General features: G+C 38.3%; 2 protein-coding genes across 4 annotated transcripts; both read right to left on the reverse strand.

The window, feature by feature from the left end:
• Positions 1–1,476: 1,476 nt before the first annotated feature.
• On the reverse strand, positions 1,477–6,074 carry LOC115740089 (probable protein phosphatase 2C 33). 3 transcript variants are annotated; one of them, XM_030673459.2, is made up of 7 exons: positions 5,723–6,074; positions 5,290–5,661; positions 4,866–5,178; positions 3,243–3,632; positions 3,034–3,151; positions 2,334–2,557; positions 1,477–2,250 (listed from the first exon to the last, which is right to left on the reverse strand). In XM_030673459.2, the coding sequence occupies exons 2-7, from the start codon at positions 5,352–5,354 to the stop codon at positions 1,780–1,782; spliced, it is 1,581 nt and encodes a 526-aa protein (XP_030529319.1). In that variant the 5' UTR covers positions 5,355–5,661; positions 5,723–6,074; the 3' UTR covers positions 1,477–1,779. The 3 variants fall into 3 exon arrangements, with proteins under 3 accessions (XP_030529319.1, XP_048139514.1, XP_048139519.1); XM_048283557.1 differs by having other exon boundaries at positions 5,290–5,418; positions 5,547–6,074; XM_048283562.1 differs by having other exon boundaries at positions 5,290–5,385; positions 5,468–6,074.
• A 6,727-nt stretch (positions 6,075–12,801) lies between these two features.
• LOC115740097 (eIF5-mimic protein 1-like) lies at positions 12,802–18,391 on the reverse strand. Its single transcript, XM_030673471.2, has 8 exons — positions 18,255–18,391; positions 17,631–17,654; positions 17,378–17,483; positions 17,205–17,273; positions 15,279–15,772; positions 14,398–14,659; positions 13,561–13,769; positions 12,802–13,179 (listed from the first exon to the last, which is right to left on the reverse strand). Exons 1-8 carry the CDS (start codon positions 18,257–18,259, stop codon positions 13,113–13,115), a joined length of 1,236 nt encoding a protein of 411 aa, XP_030529331.1. The 5' UTR covers positions 18,260–18,391; the 3' UTR covers positions 12,802–13,112.
• Positions 18,392–19,619: the final 1,228 nt, after the last annotated feature.

Below are 19,619 nucleotides of genomic sequence, written 5' to 3' on the forward strand. Positions count from 1 at the left end.
TTACCAGGTGCAACTTCCAGATATTGTATTTATGCATAATTTCTGCTCCTTGTGCAATGTAGTAAGAAATCAAAGAAGAAACGAAGTATGCTCAAACAGATATGTAACTAGATTAGGGTGCTGATTTCTTGAATTTCTTGGTATTTTCCAGCTGACAGAAGGTCTAAAATGGCTACAATATTCTCGAGCCTCGCTACCCCTATCAGAAAACAGTAAACGATGAACACAAGCCAATCGCGCCTGTGAATTCCAATAAACTATAGCAACTCAGGAGCCTCAACCAATGAGGAAGAGAATATCAGGAGCAAGGAATGGTCCATGTCAGATGAGTTCTTTGCTTTCCTTCCTTTTCCTTGCAGGAAGTCAAGGCAAATCCAATATCTTATACATAAAGAAAGCAAGTGGTTGACCCACTGGTTGCAAGTTGCAACCACAAATTTCACATTTATTCTTCTAATTTATTTGTGGTGTCCATTGAGTGACACTCTTTAAGGTGCCAAATCTCTTGAATATTATCGCTGTACAAATTTATTAGATTAACCTATTAGCCTACGGTGATAATAAGATCAGAATCTGTATTGATGCACTTCAACTTGTGAGTAAATCTCTATAAAAGATGTGACTTGGCAAAGGAGACCTGATCATCAAAGAAAAAGTAAAAATTGTGGGATTTGCGCGATCTCAAGTCAGAAGCAAAGTTTTTTTTTTTTAATCAGATTCTCTATTTTGATTTGTTTTCATCTTTTTATATTACCACCCACATTTAAGAATAGTATTCACAAATATTAGAACTAGCTATTGTCCTGTGATGCACTGGGAAAGCTCTTTTCTTCCGAAAATAGTTCAGGTATCTGAAAGGATTTGACAACCACCTCACATTCTTGACCATCAAGGTTATTAGCAAAGAGACTCCCATATTAGCTCAAGAGTTATTTCACTTTAAGAAATTAGCTTCGGATTCGTGAAGAGAAATTAGACATATGAAAGTACCATGTTCTTGCATGCTCAGGCAAAAAACTTTGGTAGAATGTGGCATGACATACACAGTTCCAATTTTACAAAACCTGCACAGTTGACGCCTGAAAATGGAAGTGCTTCTTGACCCTCTAGTTAATACAGTGAAATCTTCGCAACTTTCCTTTCTTTTGAAAAGACTGCTCAAAGTCATTAAGCCATCGTAAACAAGTCACCATGACTTGTATCACCTTCTGATATTGTTTATCATTGTTCAGGGATCTGGGAATATGATTCCCTATTACAAGCCAAGGGAGGCATCAGACTTCGATAGCCGTTGGTTAGATGGAAGGTTAGATGGAAGGCCAATCTGACATACTTCTACACTTAAGTAGCATGACAAATACAACTCCCCCATGTACTTGGAAAAAACAATAATCTAATTTCAAATAAGATGTCATTTGCATAGTGTCCTCAGAAAGCACATGCATCGAGTTTGGTCCATATTCTAACACAAGAAGATCATTCATGCCAATAATTGGATTTCCAGCACAATTGTGAGGCACAAATGTTCTGTATATAGAAAATAACAATCGGCGGAGAGTAGGATTTCTACAAAATTGCACATCCATCCAACACCAAAAACGAGAGATTGGACATTCTCCCAGTCCCAGGCATGCTAATAAAGCCGGGCCTAACTGTTCAGAACAATTGCCAAACCTAAATGTGTATCCTTTTCTCCCATCCATTCTGCAGACAAAGAAACGGGAAAGGGGAGAAAAGAAAACGACGTGTTGAAAAGCGAATGACAGAGGTAAACCTTCTTTATGATTGTTTGAGACTCCTTGGATCCCTAACTGCCTTTGTTTCCTTTTGAGCAACAAACCTCGGCAGAGTCAAGAGAGTGTTTACCCGAGACACTCCTTCAAGAGCAGACCAATCTTTCTCCGATTTGGAATGCATCTCCTCATGCCTAGATGCACAATCTTTACCATCTTCAACCATCACGTCTGATCCACAGAGGTCAGCCATTGCAACAACCTTTTCTCTGTTACTGCTTGTGTCAACTTGATCCCCCAAAGTAAGTTGTTCCTTGGATTTTAAATTGGATGCTGTGGACAAATTGTCGGAGTCCAGAAAGAGGCAAACAACAGCACAGTCATCAACTTTGGAAGTGGGGTATTTGCACTTCCATGCCCGAACTGCTGACTCCACCAAGGTTCGAGCTGCAGAGGAACGTGCTGGGGCTGAAGCAACAATGTCTACCACTTCCTTGTTTGACAACACATCCCAGACCTGTGAACAATTTAGGAATATTAATCGCTTTTATTATCTCTAAACTAAAGGAAGTGGTGATGCATTACAGCTTGACCAAGTACCCCATCTGTTGCCAGAACAACAAATTCATCCTTCTCTGTTAGACATCGGTATGATATTTCAGGTACAGAGATTAGACCAAAATCCTTAAGGCAGAAATCACCAAAAGCTCGTGCCATTGCAAGGCCAGGGGAGTCATTGTGTGGTAACCAGACACGAGCAACTTCTGGTTCATCTAGAAGAGAGAATACCCGTCCCCTACACTTCCGGATTCTCTCTGCTTCCGCTGTCTCAAATCAAAGGAATAAGATACTTAAGAAAAATATGGCTTAAAAGAAATTGCAAGAATTAGGTGAGAACTCAGTCACTCTTTTGGCATCCAACTCCAGAATCTAGACCCAAGAGACATAAGAAGGAAGAGACTTTCTGCATTGGTAGGCATTGTAAACTGTTCCCGAAAATTCATCACTTTCGAGTCAAAACCTCACAGAAATAATGTCATATAGTTATAAAAAGCTCAATATGATCTATACAACTGATTAATCTAATCCTGCCATTTGCCCCTTTTAACTACATCTCTTGGTTGCTGACAAGCAAGGTGTACAAGTTTCGTTGTATGTGTGTTCTCTTTTACCAAATTTCTTGAATTAAACAATGCACTAGCCCTAAGCAATTATAGCTCATAAGCATGACTTTTCCCATTTCCTTTTTTCTTTTCAATTTTCGATTGTGAGAAAGAGAGAAAGAAAGAGAGAGAGAAACCTGGAAGATTAGGCTTGAGATCAACAGTTAACTGAACTGCAGTGAGAGAGTTATCTACATCTCGTGTACCTAGTACAGCTCTGGAGTCCCCAACATTGCCAATCACAAGGTATCGACCCTACCAAAACCGTAGACGAACTCATTATCAAGATCCCTTTATTATGAAGATAAATCAGAATGAAGGTCCTTAATTATGCTTAGGTAGTAACCTGCTTGACTAACGTCACTGCTGTTGTCCCACTGCAGAAGCAATCAATGTCAGCATGCATCCTCAGCTCTCTGTCCATGACTTTAAAAGACTTCAAAAATGATTTTTTGAGTGCCTGAAAGACCTCAGGGTGCTTTTCCGTTTCCTCCAGGTCAGTAGAGACCCTTGATTCCTCATCCAAAGATATTGAGGCAGTATCTTCAGAATTCATGCTCGTCAAGGCACTAAGGCTGATTTCTTTGAGAGCATCCGCAGTTTTTATAGAGACTTCCCAATGAGCAGTCAATTTTAGGGGAAGTGAATCTCTCACTCTCTTTGCAACCATATGACCATAGGGCCCATGGCCATCAAAGACACCACAAAAAACTGTGTCTTTCCTTGAGCAGAAATTCTGAAAATTCACAACTTTATTGTATGAGAGGAGAACTCATATTGAAAAAGCACACATATAAATTATTCAAGGAACCAAACCGCATTGCTAAAACATGACACCACCATCCAATGCTACATAGTCTCCAAACCTTTAACACGACTTTGAGAACATAAAAGGTGCAGAAGAGAGAGACCTTCTTTGTTTTTCAAGCCATGAGACAAAGAAGACACAGAACTTCATCATTCTATTTCATGATTACTTGATAAAATTAGAATTATCATCAACTCCCAGGTGAAACTATAGAGACCTTTCACCAAGGAAAGAGAAAAAAACGTCATGATAGCATTTACAAGTGCCTACAACCATACGTCAGCAACAACTGAATAGATAAGAAGAGGTAATTATTCAAACAATATAAGCAGATGAGCAGTCAAGAAGGGTACAACAGAATAGCAACATTTATGAACAGACCAAATGGGGAACCCAACCAAATAGCTGCACTTGTAGTTTACAATAAATTGCACTCAGACAAAATCATCTGCCTAGGTGTTTATCCAAGAGGAACTTCATGTACTCATAATTATTCACTAGACAAAGGAGGTAAGCCAACCATTTCTTTTCGCAAAAACCGATTTCCAAAGTAACAAGTTAATATACCGAAACTTTCAACCAGTAAGGTGAGCATTACCGTATGAAACTACAATATGCAGAGAGGAATTAGAACATAGGAAAATCGTGTTTCTTTCCTTAAGCAGAAAATAGAAGCTGATAGCATGGATCTCTACACATGGAAAGAGAGTCATTATGAAATAGGATAGATAGGGTTCGCATATTCGTGCAGGTAGACTAACTCACAGTAAAGAGAAAACGTCATCTACTTAAGAAAAGCAATGTCAAAAGTTGATCTACAACTCAATTAGGCCTTCAAAGACTTTAAAAAATGAACATGCTTTCCACTTTGATACAGCAACAGCTTTTTCTGGGTAGAGATGGTTACATTATTGCCAAATCTCAAGAAGCTGATACCGTTCAAATAATTTAAGTACCTATTGTAAGCTAACGTGGAGATATAACAATATGTTCAATCCCTTTAAGTGCACAACATGAAAAGGAAGCAAACCCTGTATGACACATCAAGCATGCTGAGACCTTCAGAAACTTGTGTATTGCTCTTTACAAGCTAAAATGATGCAAAAAGTTTTTAATCCCCATCCCCAGAACTTAGCAAAATACAGGAGGAAAGGACTTGACCTCCCATACAATCATGGCATCTTGATTGGTCCCTTTCTTTCCTTGCCGAGTAAATAAGCAGGCAGTTTCGCTTGATCCATTCAGAAATAACCTTCCAGGAATCCTATGCAATGGTTCCTCCCTCCGGTAGTCAAAGGAAGAATTTCGCGACCCTGGTCTTTTCTTCGAGTTTTTCCTCTTCCTAACGCTCAGTGCCGGAGATATTGGTGAGCCGGGGACAGGGCTCCTGCTTTCCACGGATAAGCAGGACCCCATTCTCAGGGCCCTGATTATGCTTATTAAGCACTCCAGAGCAGCCACACAATTAGACTCCCTATTATCAGAAGATGGATCCGTCAGATACTATTGGCAAGAACCTGCTTAAAATGACCTCAATTTCTGGTCTTAACGAGTAGTGTTAATAGATCCTGCGACTCAGTCTTACCTCTCAGCTACGACCAGGAAGCAAGGATTCCAACCTCGTGCATTCACAACTCGATAATCAGACATTAATCAGCTGATCAGCCCTTATTTCATGAGGCTTCTTAAATGACAACCCAACAGTAGCATTAGTCTACAAGTACATCAGAATACTATCTGGATTCTAGCAGATTGCCACATACCCTTTTAAGCTCGCAACCTGTTTCACTCGCATAACCCGCCGCGGAAAAAAAAAATTGGGGAAACAAAAAAAAAATCCACCTTGTGGCACAAGCTAATTGCAGCAATAAAAGGCCTTCAAAAAGCTAGTATGCAGCAAAATGTTTTCTTTCCTCCTCTCTCTTTTCACTTTCCAAACACGAATGAGATGATCCTTCTACGACGGCAGCTAAAAACGGCAGCAGATCGTGCAGCGAAAAAAAAACGCATCTGCAGACAAATCCAATCCAGTAACCTTTCAGAAGAAACCACTTCAAGGACAAAACTCGGTTGATCCAACCAATCACTCGACCGCGTCTATCACGATCAAACTTGCATCACTCAAATGTCTACACTGAGAGGTAAAGATCCCCGCCCCACAGCATCACTCGTTGCTTCGCAGATCAAAGCAAGCAAGCAAGCGACTCTGACGCAAGAACTATAATCAAAGCACGAAGCTTCTCGAAATCAAGCAAATGAAGCTGAGAAAGAAACGGAGTTGAGAGGTCCCGTGAAGATGAAGCAGAAACAGAGCATCCCAATGAGGATCCACCAGAAACACCCAGTGGGCACAGAGAGAGAGAGACAGAGAGAGAGAGAGAGAGATGGAGAGAGCCCCAAACAGTGAAGAAGGGACACAAGTTATTAGACTTTTTAATGGGAGCTTAGGATAATTGCGGAGGCTATTAACAATAAACCAGAACTACACAAAAACACGAAAAACAATATTCACACATGTATATAGTTAATAATTGTGGATAACCAGGAAATGAAGAAACTTAGGGGGCCATCGCAACACTTTTACTCCGAAAATCAACTTCTGGCCGGAAGTTAATTTTTCTACTTTTTCAAGTGACTTCGAAACTATTTATAGAGTAAAAAATATATATATATGTTTCAAAAGTAGAAAAATGAAGTTGCGTAATCAAATGAATTTCTATTCCAGAAGTTGCTTTATCAAATGGATTTTTGCTCCGGAACTTATGTACAATGGACATTTTTTTTTCCTTTGGATTTACGCTCTTTCGATTTTTCGGTACTTTCTTTTGGATCTTTTACCTCCCATTTTATTTGATTCGATGGTGCATTTTTATTCTACATTTGTCTAAAACTCATAGTATTTTGCCTCCATTTTTTCCTTGGAAAATTTTTTTGGAATAAATTATTTAAGCAAAACAAGAATTTAAAAGCCCATCGCACAATTCCTAATTTAATAATCCATCAAGTGGAAGAAAAGAAAATGAGGCAAATTAAAAGTGGGCCTTCTTTTATGTTGGCCGAGAGATGTTCTTATTCTTGTCTAGAAAGTGTGAGACTTTATCAAAAATGTAAGATGCTAGATTGATTTATCACAATTATAAAGAGGAAAAGATTCAATGGTTCACCGTCTGCCTAATCGCATTTTGATTTTTTTTTTTTTGTGTCAATTCTTTATTATTATTGGTATTAATGAAAAAGGATTGTTGACTATGTAATAAGATAAATATGAATAGAAAACTAGATGAAAATTATTTTTTAAAAAAAAGTGCACTGAAAATCCTAAAACTTATTAAGAATGTGCAATTAAGTCCTAAAACTTGAAAAAAAATATAATAAAGTCTTAAAACTTGTCAAATTGTTGCGTTCGAGTCTTTTCGTTAACTCCGTTCAATTTTGGCTAACGAAATATATTGATGTTGCTTTTTTTTATTTTTTATATTCTATATGATGTTGATGAGGTCAAAATGACGTCATTGTGATCTAAATCTCATTGTTTAATATAAGATTTATTTAAGTTATGTTAAATAATAAGTAAAGTTTAAAAAAATACAAAAAAAAAAAAGGGAATGAAGAATGCAACCAAGGGCTGCATTGTAGCCCTTGTCGCCGGCACCCCACCATCTCCAGGAAGGGCCGATGACGATGGGGGAATGGTTTGCGGAGGTCGCCGGGTCACGGGCAAGAGCAATTGGCGGCCCTCACCTACATCTTCATTCTTTTTTTTCCTTTTTGTATTTATTTAAAATTTACTTATTATCTAATATAACTTAAATAAATTTTGTATTAAAAAAATCATCTTTAGATCAAAACGACGACGGAGTTAACGGAAAGATTCGATTGCACGAATTTGATAATTTTTAAGACTTAATTGCACTTTTTACAATTTTTGGGGTTCATTTACACTTTTGTGCCAATTTTTAATATTTTTTGTGCACATATCCCTTTAATTATTAGCCAAAAAGGTATCCACATGCTTTTGCGTCAGCTTGAGTACGACAGCTAAAAGTTAATGACGGTCGAAATATGGCCATAATATTTGGGATTAATAGAATGAGATTCGGGTAGAATATTTTCAAAAGATAGTAGAATCTCGCAAATAATGACCTATAAAAGACCCACCCATCTTTTTACATCAACTTAATCTTTTTTTGTTAAATTATGTCTCTAATTTGAATTATTGAAAAGGTGGGGTCTAAGTAAAATTTCCAAATCTAAATAAGACTCGTAGTTTGACGTCGAAACAAGTAAAAATTCATTGAAACACTTTCCCCGTTGGAGTTGGATCTCTATTTTGTGTCAGCAAGTCAAATAGAACGTATAAAAACTGAATTCTACTCTTGTTATTATACATCAGAACAAATAAAATGAGTGTTCGGATTTGCGCGCCGTAAATTTTCTAAGCAAACTTTTCCGTAAGAGATTGTGAGATGTGTGGGTCTTGCTTTGATTTTTTTAACTAGGGTTGTAAAATATATATCTGGTTGAGCGATTGTAAACCGTGTATTCTCCACGGTCATAGTGAAACTCTTGGCGTCTAGCTCTTCTCGTAAAGTAGGGTCCGATACTTCTACTTAACTACGTGAGTTTTAGGGTATCCTTACCTTTCCTCATCGATTTTTCTAGTTTTTTTTTTTTTTTTTTTTGCGTTAGACTTAAATTACAAAATCCATTAACTTCCATGTTATCTCAAAACATGTTTTGCCAACTTTATCTGGTATCACTCCCTTTATGCCCCTTAATAAGCCCGATAAAAAGTGGGGTTTTTTTTCTTTCTATTTTGTGGTATGATTTGCTCCTCTGCGCTTTGTTTTCTTAACTTTATTTCATGATCAGCTGCTTGCCTCTTTTTCATATTTCTATCATTAGTTTTGCCGCCCATTTTCTTGGATTAAATTCGACTTATTTTGGTGCGAAATAAGAATATAAAAGTGAATTGTCGTGGTGATATCTAATTTAATCAACCATAGAGTGGAAGGAAAATGGGAAAATCGAAAGCGAGGCTTCTTTTGATGTTGGCCGAGGAATGTTCTTATTCTTGTCTAAAAGGTGACTCTTTCACATAATAATAATAATAATAATAATAATAATAATAATAATAAGTAAGATGCTAGATTTGATGAAATTTCTTACCATGAAAAAGAGGATGGGAATCACTAGCACATCATCTGCCTAGCTGCATTTTTGTGCCAATCCTTTATTATTGTTGACTATCTAACCATCTGTCCATCTATATGAGCACAAAACTTTATGAAAAAGCATACAGAAATTAGCCAAGAAAGTACCAACATGCTTTTGTGTCAGCTTGAGTACGACAGCTAAAGCAAGTGAGTTTCATTTTTTTTGGCCCATTGATTTTTCCATTTCTGCTTCTAATCATAAATTAATTTTTCTATCTTTAAAGAGAAGTGAAAAAAAAAATTACATCTTCAACCGGCTCCAAAACTACTTTCGAAGCCAAAAAAAAAAGGCTCGCAAAGTAGAAAAATGAAATTACAAAATCAAACAGATTTCTGCTCTAAAATTTGCATTGGCATACGGATTTCTGCCGCGAAAGCATTTCTGGAGCAGAAAATTCTACTTCAGAAGTGTTGTCATGCGCACCTTTAAACTTTTGGATTGGATAATCCAACATAAAATATGGCATAATTTTGCCCTTTTTTTTTTCCAAAACTATCATCAATGTTGTCATTAGGGGTGTCAATGGTTCGGTTCGATTTGTTTTTTTAGAAAAATTGAACCGAATCGAACCATTAGGATGAGTAGCTAAACCGAATCGAATTGCAAACCAAACCAAATACAAACCGAATCGAAAATTCAATTCGATTCGGTTTGGTTTTTCGGTTTTCCTTTCTATAATGCTCTAGCCTTTCAATAATGAAGCATGTGATCGAGCATTCGATTTCTATAAGGCATGTCCTCCAATCATGGCTGCTTATCGGTTATCACCAAAGTTAAACAACAGAGAATAGCCAAGCTGGTTATTAAAAGCTAGAATAATCGTACTTGCATTTGAATAAGCTCTTCTCCATAAAGTAACAATTTCTATATTATTAAACACCTCATCATTTAATTCAACCAAACCTTGGCATATATGGTTAGATCGTTGGTTGTCGGCCTCAATGGATCGAATTATTAGCTCGAAGCCCCCACGTGAAACACGCCAGAGACGTACTTGGTTCCTCGCCCTCATGTTCCATCACAGCCAGGCATCATGCATCAAAGACAGTGATGAAGCACCTAGAATGATGCCGGTGATCCGCACGATCGATGCCCATCTCAAGCGATGAAATTATCTGATTTAATATTAAATTTTTCAATTGTGCCACCCAATTGTATCGTAAAACCTTTCAATAATTTTGCCAGTTCAATTCTAAATATTTTCATTGTGTCAATTCAATTTCGAACATTTTGACGATTTGACTAGTCATAAAAATTTTTGACGATTTTTCATTTTATGATTGAATTGATAAAGGTCTAAGACTAAATTGACTCGGTTGAAAAGTTTAAGATTAAATTGACGGTACTATAATATAGTGTCGATTGGCCGGTTGAAAAAGAAGGTTATGGGTCCGATCGAAGATGGTATGATAGTGTGTGTGAATCAGCCTGGGATGGTGACCATTGTATCTTAAATTAATCTTAAACTTTTTAAATAATTATCTCGTGTCGAGCCGGAACACGACCAGATAAGCAGAATCGCAGGATTTCCATCGCTCTAAATCAAATCCTAGAATCGGTCAGAGTTGCTCGATTTCGTGTATAAAGAAATAGATTCTCTCTCTCTCTCTCTCTCTCTCTCTCTCTCTCTCTCTCTTCCACATGGTGGCAGCGTCGGCTTGCGCCCATTGTCAATGAGAATGTCCTCCTCGTCGATCTCAAGACACGACAAGACAACCCACGCAGCTGTAAGTTTAACCCCCGAAAGTCGGTGGCTCCATGTTCTGTCCTTTCATAACTCATCGAATGTTCAACCTTAGGGCAAATAATGCACGCATGCACAGGGAGAAAAACCCTAGTTTTATTGATCCCACGTGCATGAAATTAAGGGTGAACAAAACGGACTGATCGAATTAAAAATTGCTCGAATCGAACTGAACCGAACCGGCAGATTCGATTCAGTTTCCAATTTCATAAAATTGAAACTCATGATTTTCCATCCAGTTTCAAGAGGGATCGGACTGATTATTATTTATTTATTTATTTCTTAAATGTAAAATTAATAATCTACTGATTATTTGTTATTTCTTAAGTGTAAACTTAATTCTAATTAATATATTAAAATTAAAGTTCGTATTGCTCACCCCTATTAATGATACAGCGGTTCTATTAAATCGCCCGAGAACCGATCCAGTTCATGGTTCCAAAAATCGAGAATTGATATTCCCGATCCGGTTTCCGATTTTTGGATAAGATCGGACCTCATCGAGAATCGATCACCCCTACATGAAATACTTTGAATGAACTCGAGAGGAAGATGCCGACCCACCATTCAATTTCCAAAACAAAGCAGACGTTCTTATACAGGGAGTGTTTGTTTGCATGGAAGAATTTTTCGTGTATTTACTTTTTAGACTTTCACACATTTATTTTATCGCAAATAATCAGTCGACGGAAAACCAACTAGGGAAAAACATACTCCTAAAAAAAAAATATTTTCTCGAAATTATTTTTTTTATCATGAAATATTTCTCAAAACAAACGCAACCTTAATAGCGTAAATCCTATCAACACGCAAGTGGTAACTTTGTAATGATTCTGCGGGGGCTGGCAATGCGAGAGCAAGTCAAAAGGTGTTGCCCTACCTAGTCGCACTCTCATCACGTGCTACGTGGGGAATTCAAGGCCTCTCATAAGAGTCATAACGGTGTAGGATTCAGAACTTCCATGAGGAATTGGAACAGTGACATTTTTTAGCATGGACCTCCCAACAATGAGAGGGTCCTGTCGTGCCCAGACCTGATGATTCGAAATCGACGCGGAGAAGATCGAAGGAAAACACTCGGGCATCGCGTCAGATTCGCTTAACATCCCGATCCGAAGATATGTGGCATGTACATGACCATTCCTCGCGGACTTAGCTTTGTGCGTGGCGCGCAAGGAAAGAGAGCCGCGGCGGCAATAGCTAATTAGCCATAAAGGCCAAGAGAAGAGTGGAGATTTAGACGATGGCTGTCGTGCATCCAACGCCAAAAGAGTGGCATGGGCTTCTGCTTGGGGGAAGGATAACCATCACATTACTTTTCATGTCATGGTTCTCATTTATTGCAAAACAAGACCAAAACGCTCGGAATCCAATTCCATTCCAGAAGCTCTCCTTCAGCCGTGCAAGCAAATGGACTACCAATTGGGTTGTCCCGTGCATTCGAACCAAGGGAAGGGCATTTTGTTTTGTAATTTCCGGGAAATATTGATGTTGATCCTGCTAAATCACAGCCGTTGATCATGTGGGCACTGCGATATACCGGGTACTGCGATATACCGGGTTCGCTAAGCGCGAGTCTAGCCAAGAAATTCCCCCACAGTTTCCTGCCCCACAACACAATCATTCGGACGACAAGAATAAAAGTAGAAAATCGACAAGCCGAGCCACCACCGGGCCGAACTCATGCCATCATCAAAGTTCATCGACTATCTTGTCCTCTTGATCAAAAGTCGTGTCGTTTTCGCCTCTTTACCTACCAAAACCAGAAGTTCCTCCACAAAATATTTTTGACTTTCTGGACTCTCTACCTAAAGGTGATCCTAGCTTTCTGCACTCACGTTTTATTTGTCCACCAAGAAGGTAAAGAGAAAACAAAGAAGAAGAAATCAAGTTTTGTTTGTCAATGCATATGACGCAAGCTGATTCTTTTCTTTTTTCTTTTTTATCTTGAATTCCTTCCTTCTGGTGAGGCTAATGCATTGCAGTGACCCTTCTAAGGACACATGCGCTTGGCTTTTCATTCATTCTCGTTCAGTCATGTGGGTTAGGACTCCAGATGACCCAAGCAAAGGACCACCTTGCAGGCTCCCCCCACAAACCATGCCATTAGAGACAGATTTATTTGTCGCATACTTGAAAATAATTCACAGTTTTCATCATCATGATCAACAACAAGCAGTCAATGTTTCCCAGAAGCGTGGAAACGAGTTTTGCGTTATTCAGAAAGCTAACCGGCAATATTAGTACATAGGAACAAGATTGGCTATGGTGTCATCATATGCCGTTGTGGCTGCGTCTAGTCTTTCGTCGTCATGATCACCAACAGGCAGTCAATGGTACCCAGGCACGTGGAAACAAGTCTTGCGTTATGCAGAAAGGTAACCAGCGATAGTAATACATAGGAACGAGATTGGCTATGGTGTTATCGACTGCCATTGTTGCTGCGGCTACTCTTCCTCCTCTGCTTCCTCCAACCAATTCACAAAAGGCTCCAGCGCTTTCACAAATATTTGCCTGCACAATACAACTAAATAAGACGCGATTGTTGGGCAGGCAGGTCACAGAAATCAATAGGTCACATCAAGTACGACAAAAGAAGGGAAACTATCCAGAGCAAATTGATCCAATTCGACACACCTACTATAATGAGTGAACGCTGTAAACCCAGGTCTCTTAAGGCCACAAGTCGTTTATGTACATTTGCCTCACTTCAGATCCAGCCAAACCACACACAGCTCACTGTGTCAAGTCAATCCATATACTGACCTCCTTTATTCCTACTCCTAATATATCATGACCAAATTGTGTGCAACTCAATAAAAGTTCTGAACACAGGAAACTGACGCTGTCCTCTGCAGGCATTCATCGGTGCAATAATGTATAAGGGAGGTATACCTGCCCTTGGGGTTGGTTCCTTTGCTGAACCAATGAAGAATGGTGTCTTCTGCAAGCACATCCTGGTCGTAGAGGGACCTCACAATTTCAGGAAACAACTTCATCAGCTTAGTATCCTCATAGCATTGCATTTGGACTTTGTACATGAGCTCCAGCTCAAGTTTCCCACTTGTGCAGAAGGTATTTAAAAGTCCGGCCCATGTTTTTACCTTCAAAATGAAGCAAATTGTTGTTAAAACCTTTAAAAAAGTAAAAGTTTCACGAGAACTTGTAAAGGTAGGTTAATAAACTTTCAACAGGTGAGAAGACATCCGCATGACCAAAGTGGAACTGTTGTCAAGATAGTATAAAACCAATCAGATATTGATTGGTTAGAACACAGAGCTGGAGAATTTCTAAGGAATGGCAACTTCTTAATAACATCCAACATTCTAATGTGTCATTTTAACTCATCTCCAATGCACATCAACCATCTGTACTAAGCAAACTGCTATGTAAATAGCAGTTCCTGTTCTCAATTTTTAAGTAAATCCTTCAGGCAAACATTCATGTTGCGCATGCAATATGCCTCTAGTATACGAAACCATCAAGCAGCATGTCATTAATCATCAGCAACATTTTCTAGCACTATGAACTCGACCAGACAGGCAACCAGCTCCCTGTTAAACCAGCTCAGCTGATCTGGTTTTCAAAAGGTTGCCATGGCCAGGGAAATCACCATCGTCATTTACATGGCAAAGATTCATGTGAAAGTCATAATCATTTTGGCTCATGAGATAAAACTAGATGATCACGATACAAAAGACAAGAAAGAAGGGAGACAGAAAACAAGTGCACCTGACGCAGAGCTGCATTAGCATTCTGCTGCTGATTCTTCCCAGACCACTGAACAGCATCCATAATGACATCCCATAGCAGTCGCACCACCTCAATGTCGGGTAACTTGGCATCCTTAAGGCGCTGCTTCACAGTGTCTATCACTTCAGATATATCGGTTTCCTCTTCAATCTGAGCAGTCAGGGCAGATTTCATCTCCTTCAGTCTCCCATCAAATAATTTCTTCTCGTTGTATTCCACCAAGGGTATAAGCCCTTCCTTGCTGAGATTAACAAAACTTTTATGTGTAAACCTTTGAAGTAAAATAAAGACTGAAGGAGGGATTGGAGGTTGCAACTAGAGATATGACTATAATATTGACAGTAAAGACGGAAATTATGAAGATAAATATGACGATAATAAAGTCAAAGTAGTGACTACTACCAGTGAAATTAACAGCGAAAACTTGGATAGTAAGATTCTTACACAGAGATTACAGATGTTGCATAATAATATTCAGGTTGCCAAGACATTTCTCCATATCTTATTAGTGGGAGAATTACAAACCCAGTGTGCTATTACCAAAGCACTAAGATGCTTGCATATGGTGACAGGGAGAGAGAGAGAACTGAGTTTTCACCACCTAGATTGTGCAAGAACCCGCTAGCTTAAAGCTGAAAGCTTGTATTATGTACACAGCAAGGAACGGCCCTTTCTCAATAGCCATTAACATTTTCAGATTGATTCAGAGCTCAAGCAAACAGTGAAACAAGGTCTCGAGAAGAAGAAAATCACAAGTATGCAGGTTATATAGTCTAGACCATAAATGACAAATCGACACACACCAAAGACAATACCAGGAAATTTCTTAGTCATCTCACATTACAAGAAGAGGTACTCACGTGAAATGCTCAGAGAAACCTTCAGCAGAGCGCTTAGCCGATGGGAAAAATTTCAGAAGATCATCCTCCACCTTTCCACGCTTTAGGATTGCAATCAGATCATCAAGGCTGTTGTCCACCAGATATTCCTTAAAAAAATCAGTTACAAATGAGAGAACTAGCCCTTTTGCCACGAGATTATCCTTGAGCAGGGGCTGCAATACGGTCTCCGGTGGAAGCCCAGATAGTTTCTGGGAGAACGCAAGTGCCGTAAAAATTGCCAGTTTCTTCCTTTCATTTTCTTCAAGAAACTCCATCGATTGTAAAAGTTTTTGCATAACATTTTCGAGATTCTTGATGAGAAACGGCCTTCGCCGCAAAATTTTCTGTATGTAGATAACAGATGGCAGGATTGCTTCACGCTTGGACTCACAGTCTAGAATAGAGTAAGGGTGGCGCTCCCCTTCATCAGGTTTAGTAGTGCCAGGTTGTGTACGCCCTCCCGTGAAAACGACCTGTCATGGCAACACAATTCAAATATTTATGGTGTAACAGAATGAATATAAAACAGAACTGCCCACTGATAAAGACAGAAAAATTCAATAAAAATAGCTTCATGTTTAAGAAATGCAGTACATTAAAAATGTCTGTAGCTTATACGCATATCAAAAGTCAAGGTTTCTTATAATCTTCATCAACATAACTTTGGCAACTCCCAAGAATATATGACTATGAAAAGAGTAAGTTTCTGTTTTTGGTCCAATGACAAGAGTAAGTTCACAGAAAGCAAATTGCACCCACTCAAGGAATCACATAAGCACATGTATACAAAGGATGGATCAGACTGGGGCTGGAAGGGGCCATGGTCCCCTCAGCCCAATGAAATTCCTCTTGGTGTCAATGTGATCAAATGAAAACTGGGCTTTCCATTTTGACAAGTTAAGTACTTGGCCCCCCCAACTTGCAGCCCACTCTCTGTATCTCTTTCTCATCTACTTCTTCCTTTTCTATGGCCAGATCCCTTACCCCCCATCACTTGGTTATTTTTAATCCCTTTTCCCCATGAATATCATAAATATATTTACCAACTAATGAGCATCCATTAGGCCATAAGTGTACATGGTGTTCTTAATGAAAGGGGCTAATGCAAAGATTTTTTTTTTCCTTTAGTCCACACCTCATAAAACGCAAAAATTTCGAGTAAAATATTATTTAAATTCTTTTTAATCCTCATAACGTTAGGAAGATGGAAACTTATTAATTCATTGAGCAATAAATGTTCTTTCTTGAAAAAGAAAGCTTGACAAAAGTCTAAAACATTCTCCCTCACTTTTCATACAGTTATGATATCCTTGTTATATGTGGAATTATTATTCTTTGCAAGTGAAAATTTTACTTTATTTTGAACTACTATGTCAGTGTAACTTAGAAAGAATGCAACAAGAGATCTGTTGATTCAATTGTAATGACAAAACTTCAGTGAATTGAATCACTTTCTTTGATAAATACATGGTCTAGCATGCCAAGCCAGAAAGTTCAATGATGAATACACTTCCAACATATGTCATGCAGAGCTTAGCAGTTAACACTCCGATAAATTGTAGAAGTAAAATATTGATACAGTAAACCTAGTCAGTTGACCATATTTTAATTTAAACATAATTGGTAGCTAGCTTCTAGGCTACTAGCAAGCGCCTGTCAACATCATGAAACCCAAAAGTATTCATTGGAATTCAATCAGCAGGAAGCTCTAATCCTGACAAGGTTATATGGACAATAATAAGACAAAACAAAATCTTTACATATGCACAAAAAGCTGCATAGTTGTATTGCATCTAGCAAAAGGCTCCAAGCAGTCTCAATATCTAGGGGGTACAAGGCCATTGCTAGATAATGATGCCAATGGAAGGAAGGAGAGGAAAAGAACTACAGTATTAAAAGGCTTGCCTCAAAAAAGGTGTCACCATATCTTGAGAAGTTGAGATCTGAAGCTTCAACACTTTTTGCAAGAAGATCCTGATCAAAAACTAAATATTCAGTAAGCTGCATGAAATTTTGGTCACCGGGTGCAACAAACATGCGTAGTGCTGGAAAATGTCTTCATTACAAAATACAGTTACCAGATCACCAGCATTATCCAGATAAATCTGGACCACTGCATCAGCAAATGCTGCAGGGTCCAGTGGAGCAGCAATATTCCGTTTGCGGGTCTTAATCCGCGTGCCACTGCATGGAGTAGTAGAGTATCACAAAAGAAGACTACAATTTCCATATAGAACTTAGCCTCACTAAGCAGTTGTAAAAGAACTGTCTTAATCATGGAATAGCAAAAACCAAAACTGCATGAGATATACGGGAAAGCTGCAGACTTACCCGAGAGTGGGTTTCTCCTTCGAGCTGCATACACGAAAATAATCTAGAATCAGCTAAAAGTCACCCATCTCTACAGCTCAACCACAATTCTGAGTCATCTCAATGAACTCAGAAAGGAGGAACAAATAAAAGCCCGCCATTTTGACAAAGCAGATGAACCGAACGTAGAGTAAAAAAGCAATCTTTGAGGAGATTAATCAGCTACAAGTCGCAAAGTGAAACACAGGACGAAACGCGACATCATTCTTCAGTCAACAAAACCTCGGAGAGCCCGAATACCAAATTTTGAGGACCAAAATTGGGGCGTTCTAATGCGAACCGAAAAAAAAAAAAAGAAATCTTCAATCGAACTGAGCTCAGCTGAATAAGCTGCACATCGTTACATGTAAGGACAACGGAAGGTTGACAGGATCCAGGTCTTAAATCAAGAAACCGATCAAAGAACAGACACCAACGACATGAAGATCCCAAAGATTCGATCTTTCGCAATTAGACGAGTCGAGAAGCGCGTCGATAGATTGACGAGACCGAATGAGATCTTCCGGGGTAGCACCAACAACAGCGCGTAAAGATTAAGCGTGAGAGAGAGAGAGAGAGAGAGAGAGAGAGAGAGAGAGAGATTACCTCATAAACCAAGATGAGGAGGGATCGAAGGTGACCGAGTCCTGAGAGACTCTGCGCCCAGAGAGATTGCTCGAGAGGAAGAGGAAGAAGACGAGGAGGAGAAAGAGAGATTTGTCTTCTTGGAGAAATGGAGAAGAGAATATGATGGGCAGTTAAAAAAGAGGGCAATAAATTCCAAGGTTCGGAATCGGATAACTTAGCTATAATTTATAATAAAACAATTATAGCAATCATAAGAAATGGTCATTGTAAAATATATTGTTTCAAATTAGAGAAAAAAAAAATTATGGAAACGACGTATTTGAATCTCCATGTGGAGTATCGTCAAAATTTCAAGAACTTTAAATTCAAAATAAAAAACGTGACTTTAATTAGACGACATGTTCTCGACCGAAAATAAATAAATAATAAGTAAAAATCAAGTTAGACATGTGTGTCATCAATTACGAGAAAAGTACGTGTTAAAAGTTGTGTATGGCGTTCACTTTAGTATTAAAAATTTTCGCCGAATCACTTGAGTGGCAAGTCGGAGAGAAAACGATCATTTAAGTGCCTCGGACGAAAAATTTTGACCAAAGTGATTACGTGGCATTTATAATTAATTTTTTTTTAAATTTGATGCGGCCAATTGTTTGTAAAATACAGTCCATGTGGACTTAGGTGTGGATTTATAAAAGTAAAAACGAGCTGAAAAAATTAAATTAAAATTAAGAAGAAAAGCTATAAAAGAAAGAGAGAACAAAGGGTTGCACAGGCAGCCGGCTACCCCCACGGCCCTACCGACCACTGGCAATGGTGGGGTTGCGGCAGCTTGTATTCTAATTTTTTTTTATTTTAGCTTAATTTTATTATTTTAATCTAATTAATTTTGTATTTTGTACTTTTTAACTTATTTTTTTTAACTTTTCTCTAGTTTTTATTGCTAAGTGGACCTCCGGCGAGCCACATCGACTTCAAATACTAATAAAAAAATGGCACGTCGAATTCTGGCCAAACATATCGATATTGGCAATTAAGTGATTATTTAAAAAAAATAATTAATACTTAAGTGTTCTGGAGAAAACTTTTGGCACTTAAATGATCGTCATACATAACTTTTGACACTTCTAGTATACTTCTACCCACTAATTACTAACTTATGTTATCTCCATTGTATGGAAACTAAGCTTATAGAGGGAATTGAATCTTAAAATTAACTCTTGTATGCTAACCAAAAGAAATATGACGACACAATCGAGATAATTGTTATGTTGACTAGTACTTAAAACATGATACTTTCCTAAATCGCATAATGATTTCAAGTCCTCCATGTTTTTCAATTTCTTTTCTAAATAAATTATCATTCTTGCATGTTTTCTTTTTACC

Source organism: Rhodamnia argentea, chromosome 1 (assembly GCF_020921035.1).
Source record: "Rhodamnia argentea isolate NSW1041297 chromosome 1, ASM2092103v1, whole genome shotgun sequence".
NCBI classification, from domain to species: Eukaryota; Viridiplantae; Streptophyta; class Magnoliopsida; order Myrtales; family Myrtaceae; genus Rhodamnia; species Rhodamnia argentea.